At 35.3% G+C, this 18,156-nt stretch overlaps 1 protein-coding gene across 2 annotated transcripts in view; it reads left to right on the forward strand.

Annotated features, from left to right (window-relative positions):
* SLIT3 (slit guidance ligand 3) overlaps nucleotides 1-18,156 on the forward strand; it is a 505,354-nt gene that overhangs the window by 321,637 nt on the left and 165,561 nt on the right. For both annotated transcript variants that reach the window (XM_070739462.1, XM_070739463.1), the window contains 4 exons: nucleotides 976-1,139; nucleotides 4,661-4,802; nucleotides 11,908-11,979; nucleotides 13,457-13,528. In XM_070739462.1, the coding sequence (XP_070595563.1) occupies nucleotides 976-1,139; nucleotides 4,661-4,802; nucleotides 11,908-11,979; nucleotides 13,457-13,528 (450 nt within the window). The remainder of the gene's footprint in view (nucleotides 1-975; nucleotides 1,140-4,660; nucleotides 4,803-11,907; nucleotides 11,980-13,456; nucleotides 13,529-18,156) is intronic.

Here is an 18,156-nt window from a genome sequence, read left to right on the forward strand (position 1 = left end):
ATACAAATCTAGAGACTGTCAATTTAGGCACCGCTGCTGAACTCAACAGCAGTGGCCTGGCATAAAGATCTTTGAAATGATTAATTTATTTTGTGGATGGATCGGGCTATGTTTTACAGCACTTTATGTTTGTCGGCATTTTATGTAATGTTAGTCTGTCAGAATGATGGCTTTGTTTAACCCTGTCCAACAGAAATGGCAGCATTGTCATGGGAACTGTGCTTTTAATGCCTACCTGTCATGACTCATAGAGTAGAAATGAAATATTTGATAGTTTATTTGCACTTTCAAGCTACTTTGTTTTTTTGTAACAGAACTTTTTTCTAGACAATGTGACACACTGAGTACAATTTTACAAGACAAAAGGGCTACAATATCAAAATGTCATTTATATTCTGTAAGAAGTTGTTAAAACATAAGAGCCATACTTGTTCCAGTTTAATATTATGCATGAAAAAGGGAAATATTTAATCTGGATAGCATATATTCGGGGTCATGTAAGTAGCAACAAATAGGCAGGGATATTTTTGATAACTTTGTTGCAACGCTTTGCACACTTCCCATAATGATTCCAAAGTTCCCAGGCCTCTGAGAAAAGATAGAAGGATTGAGTAGAGTGTGAGAAAAAGGAAGAAATCAAATGTTTGCCTTCACTTCTGTTTTCACTACAAAGAAAATATCTTGTCACCTTTTAAGAATGTTGTCTTTTTGCTACCTTTCCTTACAATTTTTTAAAACAAGGAAGCAAAAGTAAATCTCCTGTTATCAGAGTTCAGTTATGATAAATAAATAAACTTATTTGTGTGCCATACAATCTATTTCCAAGTTCCAGTTGCTCTATAGTCAATTTCTTTGATTCACAAAAGCAATGCAAGACATAGAATGCTTAATTTTTTAAAGGCTCTTAATGGCATTGTCCACTTTGTCATAAGGAGGAATGCATGCCTGACTTCCTTCTGCTCTATCCTTTTGTAGGCGGCTTCATTCCAACTATTTATACTGTGATTGTCACCTGGCATGGCTTTCAGATTGGCTGCGCCAGAGGCGATCAGTTGGACAATTCACCTTCTGCATGGCACCTGTTCACCTGAGAGGGTTCAATGTAGCTGATGTTCAGAAAAAAGAATATGTCTGTACAGGTAATAACTCATTATTTTATTTCATTTTTCACTCATTTTGTACTAGTCTTCACATTAACTTGAAATAAACTATTGTAATGTTGGTCCTTTTAAATGTCACTCTGTGCCAATTCCAATTCAGTCATGCTTCAGTTAAATAGAGTAATAATATTTTAAATTACTGTGATTTGTTCCTAGGCTTTCTGAACTGTTGGACTGTGTTAATGATTCTATACTTAGGTTTTTCGCCCCCAAATGTTCAGACCATATTAATGTAAAAGGCTAATTACCAAATAATATAATCATATTTCTCAGGAGAATGCCTTCTGAGCTTTATGTCTGACTTGCATACAAATTGAATAAATTAGCAAATGTATATAAAGGTCTGGCATTCAGTTAAATGCATAGTGGAACATATTATGACAAAAGAAAGGAGAATACAATCCCTACACAACACAATTGTGATCTTCAAATTATTTTGAACTGATTTTGAAATCACATCAAAGTTCAGGACCAGCTTACTATGCAAAGGCGAATAATTTCATATGGTTTAAGAAATGTATATAAAGTATACGAACTGGTGTGCAGGATTCTGCTATTTCCAGGAAGTGCAAAAACCCATACATGGTCATAGAACTTCTCTGTAGTGGTGCTCTTCTTTTAGTATTATTTGTTAAAGAATCCTTTTTTAATAACTGATGGACCAGAATTGCTTATTCTTCTGTGCCTGCATTCATTTCTTTTCCAATACATCCCAAGTCATGTTGAAAGATCAAAAGAGAGATGACAACTTTTTTCAATCACACTTTTGCTAACAATATCTCAAGTGTCAAGGCCATGAATTCTCAATGGAAACTCTGACATTTCAGAAACATACAGTAAAAAGATCCCAATAATTCTCTTTCTTTTATCAAGAGACAAATACACTCTTGATATATCAGGCAAGGTTGTACAGTTTCATGTTTTTCATCTTTAGGGAATTGAGGCTATATTTCAGTTGATGGCTTTCATAACCACATATGTACATAGAAATATATTTTCTAATCCAATCTATTATTGCTTTTTTCAAAAAATGTCTCTTTGATATCTGTTTCAAACTTCTGTTTTTCAATGCCTTTTAATGTTTTCAACATAAATGTGGGAAATTGTCTTCCAATAATATATCCACAATGCTTTTAGAAAATGACTGTTCTGTGTGCAGGAGATGTATAATGAATGCTTGTTTTGTAAATCACTATTGTATTAGTAATTAAAAAGAAAACCTTCCAAATATTGTGCACAAAACTGTACTCATCTCAATCAAACAAAATTACCCAGAAATAAATAAATAAATAAATAAATAAATGCTTTAACAAACAACTACCGTATTTTTCAGAGTATAAGATGCACCGGAATATAAGATGCACCTTAGTTTTGGGGGAGGAAAATAGGGAAAAGAATCTGGCTAACATCCTTAGTCTGGTCAGCTTCAGCATATGATTTTATCCCCTGGTTAAGGGCTTAAAAAAATTATTCTGAGAAAGTAACAATGAAAGAGCTTGCCAACCAGTAAGAGCTGGGAACATCATTAGCACCTGGTTAGGGCTGGAAAGAAACTTACGAAACTTGCTCAGAGCAAGTTAGAATAGTGAAAAAATCCTGCAAAGACTAAGGGCTTGGAAAACATTCTTCACAGAAAGTAACAATGAAAGAGCTTGGGTACATTCATAGCACCTGGCTATGGTTGGAAATAAATATCTGGAACAAGTAAAGCAATGAAAAAAAGACAGCGTTTGGAATACATTCTTGGCAGAGAGTAACAGTGTAAGAGCTTGCAAGCCAGTAAAAGCTGGAAACATTGTTAGCACCTGGTTAGGCTGGATAGAAATATTTGGAGCAAATATAGAATGAAAAAAAAATCAAAGACAGGGTTTGGAAAACATTCTTTGCAGCAAGTAACAAAAGAGCTTGCAAGGTAAGAGCTGGGAACATCGTTAGCACCTGGGTAGGGCTGGAGTAAAACTTACTCAGAGCAAGTTAGAGTAATGAAAAAAACCCTGCAAAGACTTAGGGCTTGGAAAACATTATTTGCAGAGAGAAACAATGAAAGAGCATGCAAGGTAAGAGCTGGGAAGATCATTAGTAGCTAATTAGGACTGAAATAAAAGCTACATTCAGAGTATAAGACGCACCCAAATTATCAGCCTCTGTTAGGGAGGAAAAAGGTGTGTCTTATACACCGAAAAATACGTAAGATAAGCAAACTGTACAAGAAACAGTATCCTTTCTTTAAGGATATGTGATGGTTTGTATATGTTATATGTAGTTGTGTTTTATATATTACTTAGAAATGTGAATGTTTTAGGTAGTGTTTTAAAAAGTTAAACATACATTAATAAATACAATATATAAAAAATCTAATTGAAACAAAGGGCATAAGATAGATTGTATTTAAAATAATAATTTGGAATTAAAAGTGATCAATATTCTAAATGACACTCATATTTTTGAATAGAATTTCTAGGGGAAAAGAGAAACATTAATTTAGGAAGTACAGTCATAAGCCATGGCTTAAAATGATTTTAAGACACTAGTGCTTCTTCTTCTAATTCCTCCAGGTTTGTCTATGTGAGGCTGCCTTTAAATCTAGTCTGCAAATTTCAATGTATAGGCCACATTGGATTCTAGTTTATTTCCAAAGAAAGTTTAAATGTCACATTTTTCTCTTGGATCCAAATTATTTAATCAAATGCTTTATGTATTATGACCATCCATACCACCTGAAGACATCTAGAGACAAACTAGGAACATCTTGGAATCAAGATTTTTCAATGTCAACCTTGCTTTTGAAAACTTCCTATTGAATGGAAGGAACTGGTCTCCTTACTGACTTTTCAAAAGGCTTTCAGAATTCATTTTTATTAACGTTTTGGTTTTTCATATTAGATTAATTTACTTAGGATTTTTTTTTAATTTAACGAACAGCAATATCATTTTATTGCAGAATCAATTAAAAATAGTACTTTGTTCCTTTCTTAAAATATACAATGCAATCCTCAACAGACATGAAGGCATTTTGAAGAACAGAATCTAGGAAAATTATTAAAATTAATCTTTTAAATGTGTAGACTGATTCCTGTGTTCTCAAGGTAGACACATATGTAATATTTTGTTTGGTTGCATTGCTAACTATTGTATCCACTGATATATAGTATCTCTGATAATGGAACAGTATCACTTGTGGAATACTTATCTCCTTTCTCTACACTGGGGTTTCTCCAGTTTGGCTCCTACAACATGTCTGGAAAAAATATATTGAAGGAAGCAGCAGGAAAGAAAACCAAATAAAGCTTGGAGTTAAAACTGGAATGTAATTTATTTACATAAAATAACATATAATATTTAAAGGATAATAAATTTGCAAGGAAGGCTTTTCTCTTTGATAACTTTTCATAACATTCAAAGGTGATAATCAGACTAAGAATAACACCACTCAGGCTATTCAATATTAATGTTAACCCCTCCCCCCTATATTTCAAATTTTAATTTCTTTTCCTTTTCAGGTTCACATGCTGAACCACCATCCTGCAATGCCAATTCTGTCAATTGCCCATCTGCTTGCACTTGTAGTAACAATATTGTGGACTGCCGGGGAAAGGGCTTAACTGAACTTCCAGGCAACCTACCAGAAAATATTGTGGAAATGTAAGTATCTCAACTCTAATGCCCCATTGTAAAGTTCAGGGTAGTCCAACCCTCCCCTCCCAAATACTTCTAGCTTCCAATTGACCCATTTCCATTAAAACAATCAAAATAAAATTGTGAAGTTGGCAAGAAAGGAAAAAAGCATCAGTTTTCAGCAATGTCTATAATATCCAAGAATACTTCCAAGTAAACCATCAGCTTCCTTATGAAATAAAAGTTATAGGTATCTAGAGACCATGATCTTACTGGAGGTATGTCTACATACCCAGATATAGGACAAAGTTAAGCAACATTTGCATAGCTTCATAGATTCTACATTAGGGAAGAAAAATACAGTATATGTGGAACCTTGCTCAACTGTAGTAACTGTGAGAGGGATCTTGGAGTCCTAATGGACAACCATTTAAATAGCAGTTGCCAAAAAAGCCAACACAGTTCTAGGCTGCATTAACAGAGGGATAGAATCAAGATCATGTGAAGTGTTAATACCACTTTATAAGGCCTTGTTAAGGCCACACTTGGAATACTGCATTCAGTTTTGTTCGCCACGATGTAAAAAGAATGTTGAGACTCCAGAAAAAGTGCAGAAAAGAGCAACAAAGATTATCAGGGGACAGGAGGCTGCATCTAGTTTAACGAAAAGAAGGACTAGGGGAGACATGATAGCAGTCTTTCAATATTTCAGGGGTTGCCACAAAGAAGAAGGAGTCAAACTATTCTCCAAAGCATTTTGAGCGTAGGACAAGAGGCAATGGGTGGAAACTAAACATGGAGAGAAGCAACTTAGAACTAAGGAGAAAATTCCTGACAGTTAGAACAATCAATCTATGGAACAGCTTGCCTCCAGAAGTTGTTAATGCTCCAACACTGGAAGTTTTTAAGAAGATGTTGGATAACCATTTGTCTGAAGTAGTGTAGGGTTTCCTGCCCAAGCAAGGGATTGGACTAGAAGACCTCCAAGGTTCCTTCCAACTATTATTCTAAATCTGTTTGAAGCTTTTTCTGCATGTGGTGCATATATAATGTTCTATTAGACTGGTGTTTTTTTAGCTATTTGTAAATCTACAACATTTTGCAAAAGTCCTATAAATTGTTCTTAACCATTACAAAGACTGTTAGGAAGTCCTTCCTTGTTTCCTTTTCTCTGATAGTGCAATTCAGTCCAAGAGAAATGTCATGTACACCATGTTCTTGAAAGCTATATGGTAGATATGTTATCCATTTCCAAGAGGTTATCCTTAATTTTAAATATTACTTTTAATGCCACATAAAGTCAATATAAATTTAAAAAGAGACCCTCATAAATCAGCAAGCTTTATAAATCAACAAACTTAATAAATTATTTTTGTAACATCTGTCTTTAATGTTTACAGAGTGTTGTTATAAATCACTTAGGTTTTTTTTTAAGCAAATAAAGATTTTTTTTTGCTGAACTTTTACAGTAGAATAAGATAACATTTTTGCTTTAATATAATTCCTAATATGTGTTATGGTATTCTCCACATTCTTGTCATGAAATTTTATCATATAAAAGCAGCAGAAATTGGTTGGTAAAACTGTCATTCCCATAAGAGAATAATCCCCTCCTTTCACATTCAAAAAAAATGTTGCTTTGAGATACAAATAACACATCAATTGCTAAATTAAATGATTTGCATTCATAATTTAAACATTCAGAGTGATTTTTAATACTTGCCAGTTTCAAAGAGCTATTAAAAATTTGTGTGAATGTGTAGTATCCAGAAAGTACTTATGCTATTTGCAAATTAACTGCAATGATATTAAACAAAAAACAAAATATAATAGTTTTAACACAAAGAATGAATTTACATGGAACATAGTTACTACTATTGAAAAAATCAAGAACATGAAAAGCAAGCTGAAGATCTAACCTAAATTCAATGTTATATTCTTATATTCACTAATCCATGGAAATGAACTTGGGTGAAAATACTAACAATGCATGTAAATTCATACATTTTTAATATTTTCACCCAATTTTATTTTCATGGATTATATCACTGAATGTAGGTTCAACTTGCTTATCATGTTCTTGATTATCTCTATAGTGATAAGTATCACCCTTTTGCAAACATAATTAATTTACTTTTTGAGAGAAAGGCAAAACAGAGAGACAGATATTTCAAATTAACTACAATTAATCAAAATATCTGTAGTGTCTGTGTGCACGCTCACATGTGCGTGCATTCATGATTATTGGTATTTTTATTTTTTTCAGCGTCTAAAAGATAATTTTCTTATAACTTATTGAAGCACATGGAAGGAACTAAGCTTCATGAAAAGATCTGTTTGTTATTGTTTGTTTTCTAGTTAATTTAAAATCTACTAGTCACGGTTCTTCTTTGAAAAAGCAGTGTTTTATCAGAAAGGATTGTCAAATTCAGTTGTTCATATCCATTGGTTAGCAGCTCTGATTTAATTTGCAAGGATATAGCATAATGTGCATTTTTTTAATACTTTCATATTTTCTGCCTTATTTTAGCCTTATTACCACAAAAAATGCAATGGTTAAGTGATATTATCCTAACTAGCAGTTATCTACTGAAGGTGATTGCAGAGAAAAATGTGTTTTAATTGTTCTTGTTTTATTATTATTTTAATGGTGTTAATTATGTCTTTTTAGTATGAAAGATTAGCTACTTATTTGCTTAGTGACTTCCTAGTTTATGAAATGCCAAGTATAGGGCTCTGTTTCATGAATGTCTGTACATATAAATACATTCAAATACAGTAATACCTCATGATACGAACTTAATTGGTGCAAGGAGGAGGTTCGTAAGACGAAAGGTTCGTAAGACGAAACATTGTTTCCCATAGGAAACAATGTAAAGTCAATTAATCCGTGCAACCAAAAAACCCCCCGCAAAAAAACGGCTTTCGGCGACTGCTGGGAAGCGGCGCGGCTGTTTTAAAAGGTCGCAGCCGGCCTGGGGGGCTTGCCAGCACCTGGCAAGCCCCCCAGGCCGGCTGCAACCTTTTAAAACAGCCGCGCCGCTTCCCAGCTGTCTCCTGAAGCCGAACGCTAAAGCCGAACTTCCGCGTTCGGCTTCGGGAGACAGCTGGGAAGCGGCGTGGCTGTTTTAAAAGGTGACAGCCGGGCTGGGGGGCTTCCCAGCAACCTCCCGAACCGAACCCGGGGTTCAGAAAAATTTTGCCTCTTCTTACGAACTTTGTTCGAGTTACGAACCAGCGTTCAGGAGGCTTCTGGGAAGCCCCGCCGCCCGGCTGTCACCTTTTAAAACAGCTGCGCGGCTTCCCAGCAGTCTCCGAACGCCGGTTCGTAACTCGAAAAAAGTTCATAAGAAGAGGCAAAATTTTTCTGAACCCCGGGTTCGTATCACGAGTTGTTCGTAAGACGAGGGGTTCGTATCTTGAGGTACCACTGTACATATATAACTTTTGAATGTCAAAAAAGAAGTTGATTCTTCTGCATTAACCTCAGAAGACAAAGCAGCACCATGGAAAGCTCCCAGTGATTCATTATGTCTTTTTCTCTCAGGATTCATCATCTCATATCAAGAAGTGAGAGATTTCTTAAAAATACATTAGCAGATGTTTTTATTCTGTCTTCTTTTTGTGGCATCTCATATTCCTATCAACTTTGGGCAAATATAATGAGACTCTGGTCTCAAAGGAAGGCATTCATGATAACTCTCAGCAAATCTTACTGGTATAAATATAACAGAAACTCAATAATTAAAAAAAAATACTTTTAATGAAAAATTTGGCAATGTTTTTTGCAACTCTAAACAATAAGCTCAACTAAGCTCAGAAATAAAAATAAAAAATATCAAAAAGTAATACAAAGTGCAAAGAAAAAAGAATAAAGAAATAAAAAATGGAAAAGTATTTTTAAAAAACTTCTGATCCTCAAGAACAAGCAAATTAATTTATTCATTCCTACTTCATGATTAAATGCAATACAGTGGTCCCCCGATTATTGCGAGGGTTCCGTTCCAGGACCCCTCGCAATGATTGGTTTTTCGCGAAGTAGCGGTGCGGAAGTAAAAACACCATCTGCGCATGCGCAGATGGTGTTTTTACTTCCGCCGCAGCAGCGAGGAGCCGAAGATTGGGGTTTCCCCGCCGCCCACGCAAACTCCTCGCTGCTGCCGCGCCCGCCGCTTGTCTTGTCCGCCCGCCGCTTGTCCGCCGCCTGCCTGCCCGCTCACCCGCCGCTCGCCCGCCCTTCGCCCGCCCATGCCGTTCGCTCGCGCCGCTTCCCAGCTGAGTCCTAAAGCCAGAAGGCAAAGGCGAACTTCCGCGTTTGGCTTCGGGACTCAGCTGGGAAGCAGCGCTGGGGTTTCCCCACCGCCCACGCAAACTCCTCGCTGCCGCTCGCCCGCCCTTCGCCCGCCCACGCCGTTCACTCGCGCCGCTTCCCAGCTGAGTCCTGAAGCGAACTTCCGCGTTTGGCTTCAGGACTCAGCTGGGAAGCGGCGCTGGGGTTTCCCTGCTGCCCACGCAAACTCCTCGCTGATGCCCGCCGCTCGCCCTCCCGCCAGCAAGAGGGGGAAGACCCAGGGAAGCCGCCCAGCAGCTGATCTGCCTGGCGCCATCTACGCATGCGTGGCCATAGAAAAAAGGGCGCGCATGCGCAGATGGTGTTTTTACTTCCGGGTTGAAAAATCGCCGTATAGCCTTTCGCAATGATCGGGATCGCAAAACGCGGGGGATCACTGTATTCACTTCTGCCTTGCTCCCTTTATCCAATTACAAATCCAAAAATCATTCAACAAATCCATACAAGGGCTTTAGAATATTACAGTTATAACTACTTTTTTAATGCCCTTTTTGGGTGAACCTGCTGAACAGTCTGTTTAGGATTCCTGCTTTAACAAAATATTTTATTTATTCTTTTGGGAAACCTGCAGTGAACAGTTCTGCTACATAATGACAGTTTATGGCTATAAACTGTCATTATGTAGCAGAACTGTTCAGTTTAGACAGTGTAGCATTGTAAACTATGAAACTTACCCAATTTTCAAGTCAAAGCAAAATACACTGTATAAAATAAAATGCTGCTGAAAGTTCTAGTCAGCCAGTTAGGCATGTCATCCTTTGAGCAAAAGAAGCTAAAAGGTCATCAGGACTTTAGTCTCTATACCTCAGTCTAGATATTTTCTTTTCTGTCATGACCAATATTCATGATACTGAGCACATTCAATACTGATCAACCACCTTCTATTCATCAATTAACAAATATGTTTAAAGTTAATAATAATAATAATATGGTAAAAAGCCAAGTTATTTGTTATATAATGAATATTTAAACATTGAGCTAGAAGAGAAGATTTGATTTTAGCATTATGTAAATTATTTGTTATTAATCAACTATCACTTCTATAAAGCAATGATATTCTATACAATGTGAACTTATTAAAATATAAAAAGATATTGATAGACATTGGTAATTTATCCATATCTTAGATATCATACATGACTTCCGAATCATTTTTAAAAGTTCACTTCATATCTCTGGTCAACAAACTCATATATCAGAGACAGATTGTTCCAGAGGTGAATTTTTATTCTTTATATTCACTCATTTTTATATTTATATTTTGCTGCACATCCACTGATATATCCACTGATATGCTGTACATCCACTGATATGGCAGTTATCAGTTCACATGGTTTTATGAGTAATTTCTCTGTGAAATTAAAAAAAGTTATTTAAATTCTGAAACCACCAGCTCTTTACTGGGAAATAGTTCACCAAAAGGAACATAATTTCACATTTAAATACATTAAACAGTCATTACCAGCCATGTATTTATTTATATGTCCATACTAATTTTTCTTCTTCTATATGACTAACGTAACTTTCTGTATCAAACATCTATATTATGTTTCCTATATAAATGACATGCATATATTAATAATATATATTTATCAATATAGTTGCGGTTCTGTTACTACCAAATTAATAGCCTGGCTTTAAGACAGAATTTGTTTCTGTGCCTCTACACATAATACACCCACATGAACACTCACACAATGCTGTCTTATTGTTTTGATGTAGAGTTCTATACTCCTAGATAGATAACAAAAAATTGTGAACCTTGAAATAGACTGTAGAGGATATATTGTGATTTTTATTGCTAGATCATTTGTTCGCTTTTAGTACATCTTTTTTTCTTGCTTGCTATTTTTATTGCTTTGTTGAAAGTCTGATCTGGATAGCAAAAGTTATTTAAAAGACAACAATAAAGCCAGAATATAAAGGGACTTGCTCTTATATCATGTTCAGAATATCTTTGAATCTATCAAGCTGCTCTGTCTTCTCTGCAGTATTTTCAATTTTATTAGAGCAAGTGAAGGAAATTGTTCCTGTCATTTGACCTGAACAGTTGTTGAAGTCTTAAAAGTAAAACTCCCAAAGGTTAAAAAACCCTACGCTTCTTAGTATATCAAAACAGATCACAGAACTGTAGGCCTTTGAGATATTTTCAAGGATATCTTTCAGAACTCTAAAATAGAGTTCAATGTACAACAGTATATTTACTGTTCTAAAAACAATTTTAAGTTGTTTACAAAATATTATGGAATATATTAAAGACTATCCTTTTCAATTTTATAATAATCTTAGAATCATAGAATGTAAGACTTGAAAGGATCTTGACATCATATAGCCCAAAATATTAAATATCTAATATTCTATTTAACCTTCTAAACTGTAATGCTGAACAAGTGAAAATATCTTTGTGCAACAGGGCCTTTGCTTCCTATGTTCTTCTGATATACTCATTGCTCAACAATGCTCACCAAGATCGTCTTTAGCAAGACACAACATTTCCTTGGATTTTGCTGAGAAAACTTATTGCCCTTTATAGAAAGCATATGGTACAATTTACCACACATGCTACTCCTGTTTCTTATTATAATGTTTCTCATTCTGCTATTAATAATATTAAATCCATATTTTGTGATTCTTTTCCTTTTGCCTGTTTTGCTTAAATATGATTTTCAAAAGAAGGTTTATCTTGGCAAAATTTATATAAATAATAAAAAAAATGAAATACCAAGGATTGTTCATGTATCTCTGCAATTTTGGCAATTATGCTTTTTTTTTTATTTTCAGCCGTTTAGAGCAGAATTCAATCAAAGCCATTCCTCCTGGAGCCTTCTCTCAATACAAGAAACTTAAAAGAATGTAAGTAAGTTAAATGTCTTGGTATGCTTAATATTTCTGGTATATTTTACGATTCTTTAAGGTAGCCATACAGGCAAAGGTAATTTTTCACTAGGATGTCCAGATTTCCATATTTATACAAAATTGTGTGTGTAATTCTTAAATTTGGACATATTCTTCTAGTTTTTACTTTCTGATGGAAAGCGGATTTCCTAGGTGATTAAAAATGGGCTGATGATTTCTTTTCCTTAATGCCCACATTTATTCCATTTTGTCCCAAATTTCTTCTATCGTATGAAGCAAGCTTGGGGAAGTAGAATTTGTTGGCAGTGTCACTTGTATTTCTAAAAGTTTGCTCTTTGAGACAAGCTTAGTAGAAAACAGTAGAAGAGATGTGACAAAAAGTCAAGGAAAACTGCTCATGTAAAAATTAAACCCACTTAATGTTTTTGTATCTAAGCTCATAAATTGAGCCCAGGAGGGATTAAGATGGGGGTGTATTCTTGGTGTTATGGAGGCAGTGTATCAAACACTGCATGACAATTAAACCATTAAAATCAGCTATTCTATTCTTTCTTTACTCTCCACAAATTGCATTAACTATCATTCATTCATTCATTCATTCATTTAAATTTACTTACTTATACTTATCCTTGTTTTTGGAAAGAAAAATAAGTTTGCATGAAAATGTAGTATTCTTCTTCAGTTTGATATGAAATAACTTCATTTTTCAAAACTCAACCTTATATATATATATATATTGATGCAAATGTGGGTATTGAAAACACTTGATAAGTTCAATATAATTACTCTAAATTTACATTGGTAGTAAAAAGGGAGTTTCATAAAAAGAGCAAGATTCAAAGCATTCTTTGCTTCACCAAAAGTTGAAGCAAAAAAAAAATATTTTTTTTGAGGGAAATATGTTTCAATTCAGACCAAAACAATACATGAGCACCCAACAGATACAAACTTAAAGTAAACTGCTCCAAATTCGATTACAGAAAATATGAGTTCAGCAATGCCTGGAATGCACTACCTGACTCTGTGGTTTCATCCCTCTAACCCCCAAAATTTTAATCTTGGGCTATCTACCTCTTCCCATTCCTAAGAGGTCTGTAAGGGGCATCGCTAAGCGTACCAGTGTGCCTACTTTATCTTCAAAAGTATAATTAATTATCTGAAAAGATATTAATTGTTTATTATTTATTTATTTTATTTATTTGTCAAGCACATATCAGATAACATGGATATTTATATCTATATGTTATATTTATATCTATATGTTATCTGATATGTGTTTGACAAATAAATTAAATAAATAAATAATAAACAATTAATTATCTTTTCAGTCAACAATGTAATCAACAATCAGGCACAACAATTTAAGTAGAGCTAAAGTGGGTGCAAAACTTTATTAAGCATAAGTAGTTTTCAGAAGCTTGGTAGTTTGGTTGTTTTTAACTATATCTTGTCTTTTTAAAATATCTTCTTGCAGTGATATCAGCAAGAATCAGATATCAGATATTGCACCAGATGCTTTTCATGGATTGAAATTACTCACCTCTCTGTAAGTACAGAATAACCTTGAAGGGGAAGGTATTTTTTTAAAAAAAAACCTCTTAAAAATAAGTGGATTAAATATTGGTCTGTTATGCTTTCATTTTCCTCATGTAATTTTCTCCTTGTAGGAAGATCTAACCTTTGTTTAATTGAAATTGATCTGTGCTGAAGGTGCCATTGTTTGTACAAATCTAGATTCCTTTTATAGATGAACACAGTATGAAGGTTAATTATTCGGCCACAGTTTCATCAGGCCACAGTCTGTATTTTTATTTCCCTGTATATTGAAGTTCATATGATTAGGGATAACCAAACCTACAGCAGTCTACTGCACATTACTGAATGAAACAAATCATCATTTGTTTTGAGGAAAATAAACTGAGATTTAATTTGATAATAATATCATCAAAACCACTCTATGTGTTATTGCTTTCTCGAAAAGGTAGTTGGGCTGCAGTATGCTCTAACAATAAATAATTTCTGATGGACCCACAATCAGATAATATTGTGTCTTAAAAGTATTTTAGCTCATCTACATGCAATAAAAAGCATTATAGTTGGGAAAGTTTTAAAAGGTCATAAGCAAATATCAGAGAAGATTCAAGTTATTTATTGGTTATTTGTTATATCTAATTCACTTTTCAGTTTGAAAAAAATAAATAAAGCAAAAGCAGGGAAAACATAAAGTTAAGGTATGATAAGCAACTAGACAACTCTTACCCCATCCTTTCTGAGATATTTCCTAACCAGAGGCCCCAAACTTCACCCATAACAGAACTTCCAATGCCTTCACTGAAAAAGTAAGGGTATAAAAATAGGTATTGTCTTGAAAATAGCCATGTTGAACAATCAAAAATAAGCACACAAATATTTTATGACATGTTGCATTCTGCCATAAACTACTTTATGACAAAAATTGTTTTATAAAATTTGCTCAATTTCAATTCCACAAGAGTCATGGGTCCCAAATTTTGACCACATTTTGATTATTATTGCTATTTGAAATAGTTTGGTTTAAAAAATTACTCTCCTATGATGACGTGTTTTGCCCAGTTAAAGGTTACGACAATTAGAATTTTAGTATATTGATTGAAAAATAAATAATTCAAATTTATTTATTTGTTTATTTGTTTGTTTATTTGTTGGTTTGTTCATTTGTTTATTTATTTATTTATTTTGTCCAATACAAATTGAAAGTTAAAGAGAATAAAAACATGTGCAAAAAAGGGCAACAAGAATGATAAAGGAAGTGAAGCACCTCCCTTATTAAACCAGGTTGCAACGCCTTGGTCTCTTCAGCCTTGAAAGCTGGCATTTAAGGGGTGACTTGATTGAAGTGTATAAAATCATGCATGAGATAGAAAAGGTGGAGAGAGGGGAAAAAAATTCTCTATCGCACAATACTAGGACGAGGGAGCACTCCCTAAAGCTCATAGGTAAGAAAGTGAGGACAAATAAAGGGAAATATTTCTTCACTAAGAGGGTCATTGGTTTATGGAATTCACTCCCAGAAGAGGTCGTGACAGCTGTCAGCCTGGATAGCCTCAAGGCAGGATGAGACAGATTCATAGATGCCAAGTGTATCAATGGTTATTGAAACTGATGTCCAAATGCCCCCTCTATGTTGGTTGAGGCAGGCAGGATCCCCTTTGGTAACATTTGTTGGGGGTCAAGGGAAAGGAAGGGTTTTGCCTTCTCTTTCTGATCATGATCCCCATGGACAATTGGTGGGTCACTGTGTGACACAGAATGCTGGACTCGATGGGCTTTGACCTGATTTAGCATGGATCTTCTTATGTTCTTATATTTATTGAGCTTGAATTAGTACTAAGTATATTTCCAAAACCAGTTTTGAATTAATTAAGAAGCCATCATTACCTTAAGATTATCCAACAAGATCTTATTCAATTTCTATCTTCTGTGGAACTCTTTGCAAGGACTAAATGACAGGTGTTGAAATATTTTCTTCTTTGTTTTTTAGTTTATTTGGAAACAAATGGAAAATTTCCTCTCTTTGCCATGGAACCCTCACTATTTTATTTTGCTCACTTTTTAAGGATTTCTTTAAAATTATTGTTTTATGTTATAAATCTTTATGTTTTTTGTTATATTAGTATTGAAAGATGGTGTGTAATATGAGGATACAATTACAGTGATCCCTCGATTTTCACGGGGGTTATGTTCCAAGACCTCCCGCGAAAATCGATTATCCGCGATATAGTTGTGCGGAAGTAAAAACACCATCTGCGCATGCGCGCCCTTTTTTCCATGGCCGCACATGCGCAGATGGTGGAGGCAGGGAGTGATGAAAGTGCGGAAGCCGACAAAGATTGCTTTGAATGTCGGCTGCCCCCGTCCCCCCAGCACCCGCTCGCCCGCCGCTCGCCCGGCCGCTCGCTCGCTCGGTGCTCACCCGTTCGCTCGCCCGGCCGCTCGCTCGCTGCTCGTCTGGCCACCCACTGCTCGCTCGCTGCTCGCCCGGCCACCCGCCGCTCCCTCGCTGCTCGCCCGGCCACCCGCCGCTCCCTCGCTGCTCGCCCGGCCACCCGCCGCTCCCTCGCTGCTCGCCCGGCCACCCGCCACTCGCCCGCCCTTCGCCCGGCCACCCGCCCTTCGCCCGGCCGCTCGAGAGCAAGAGGGGGAGAGATAGAGAAAGAGAGAGAAGGAAAGAAAGAAAGAGATGAGAGAGGGAGGAAGAGAGTGTGAGAGAGGAAGAAGCAAGAGAGAGAGAAAGAAAGATGAGAAAGGAAGGAAGAGAGTGAGAGAGAGGAAGAAAGAGAGAGAGAGAGAGAGAAGAGTGGAAGGAAGAGAGAGAGAAATGATAGGAAAAAGGGGAGAAAAAAAGAGAAATGAGAAAATGATTGAAGCAGAGAATGACAGGAAAGAAAGAGAAAGAGACAGAGAAGTGACTCTTGGTGATGACGTATGACGTCATCAGGTGGGAAAAACCGTGGTATAGCAAAAAAACCGTGGTGTATTTTTTAATTAATATTTTTTGAAAAACCGTGGTATAGCGTTTCGCGAAAATCGAGACCGCGAAAATCGAGGGATCACTGTAATCCAATTTTCTTTTTTTACAACACAGTGTAATTGTCCTATTATTAGTAGTTGGCCAAGTAACAAAAGGAGGTTTAGAAAATAACTTCTAAATATTAAACTATTGCTATATTTTCCAGTGAAAGCAAAGAGTATATTATAGGCTTTTGTCTATAGTTATTTTTTGGGGAGGGGAAAAGATTTAATTCAAATGCCACAAAACTTTTCTTGTAAATAAACACAATATTATAATATGGCAACAGTCCTAGAACTCAGTACGTTGGCACTCCAATCCTAAATATTTATGCCAATTCATCTGTCTATGAAAAGCCAACATAAGGACCTTCATGTTGTAAAATTCTATTATGCATGCTAGAGATTGCCATATTTGCATCTGAATGTTTTCCCTTTCATTTGCATTTTCATAGTTCGTCTCTAATGAATAGAGCTTTTTCATTTTTACATTTTGAATGTTTAAGGCACAATTTTACAATTTAGTAGTGAGACTTGCTTAAAGTAAATAAAAGCACCTGGTAGCATATGTGAATTACATCCAATAAGTCATGTTATGTTACTTTGGCTCTAGAGTAACCTCTTATGTGGAGCAGTGTAATCATTTTTAATGTGTGGGACAATAAATTATGTGATCAACTTATTCCTAAACTCAACCCTAAGACATGTGTGTGCATGACTGAGTTGGACTGTAGTAAATATTCTGCTTAATGTTTTTAATAGTGTTTATGAGCGTCTGTTATTGCAGAATAGTAACGGGTGCTGGATTTTTCCCCCTTTTTTTGGCAGCCCATAGTTTCTAATATGAAAAAGCGCTGTAGGAGAGTTGCCTTAATGATATTATATTCTGATATTTCATTTGGAATTGAAAGTTAGAGAGACTGCAGATTAAGTAAGAAAGCGATCTTTTAAATTATTTTTCAGTCTTGGTAAAACTCAAAGCTTTTTGTAAAACTTCTCAGGGACTCAACTGACAATAGAAAAAATAAATAGGAATATTAGTGAGCTTAGCTTTCAAAATTAAATTTGTGTTTTCACTCAGCATTTTTTTCTCTACATGTGCTTGTGTGCACATTTCTAATTAAAAGCTTTGGACTTTCTACAAAGTTTAGCTTTAGTGGCTAGCCATTTAAAGTTTTATTTTATCTACTTGATATTTAATACAGTATCTTGAATTGTCACAATTAAATAATCAAATGTATGAAGCAGTACACTATCTTTTCCTTCACAAGACATTTGCTTTTCAACTCTCAGTCAATTTTACTATAATAGTATAGTATATAACAACAATGCTTATTAATAGCGCTGCCAGAGTAGAGTAGACTGGAGGATAGTTACCTTTTTCTAATTGTCCACATATCTATCTAAGAAAATTAGTACTTTCTATAGTCTCTTTTGGAAGGCACAGATAGATACAGCTAGGGCATTAGATCACAAGAGCTTTCTAATTATTGAATTTGTATTATATATTGTTTTCTGTTACTGTTGTGAGCCTCCCCGAGTCTGCGGAGAGGGGCGGCATACAAATTTAATAAATAAATAAATAAATAAAATAAATGAAGAGATTTATATTGAAATAAAAATATC

This window comes from Erythrolamprus reginae, chromosome 2 (assembly GCF_031021105.1).
Source record: "Erythrolamprus reginae isolate rEryReg1 chromosome 2, rEryReg1.hap1, whole genome shotgun sequence".
NCBI classification, from domain to species: Eukaryota; Metazoa; Chordata; class Lepidosauria; order Squamata; family Dipsadidae; genus Erythrolamprus; species Erythrolamprus reginae.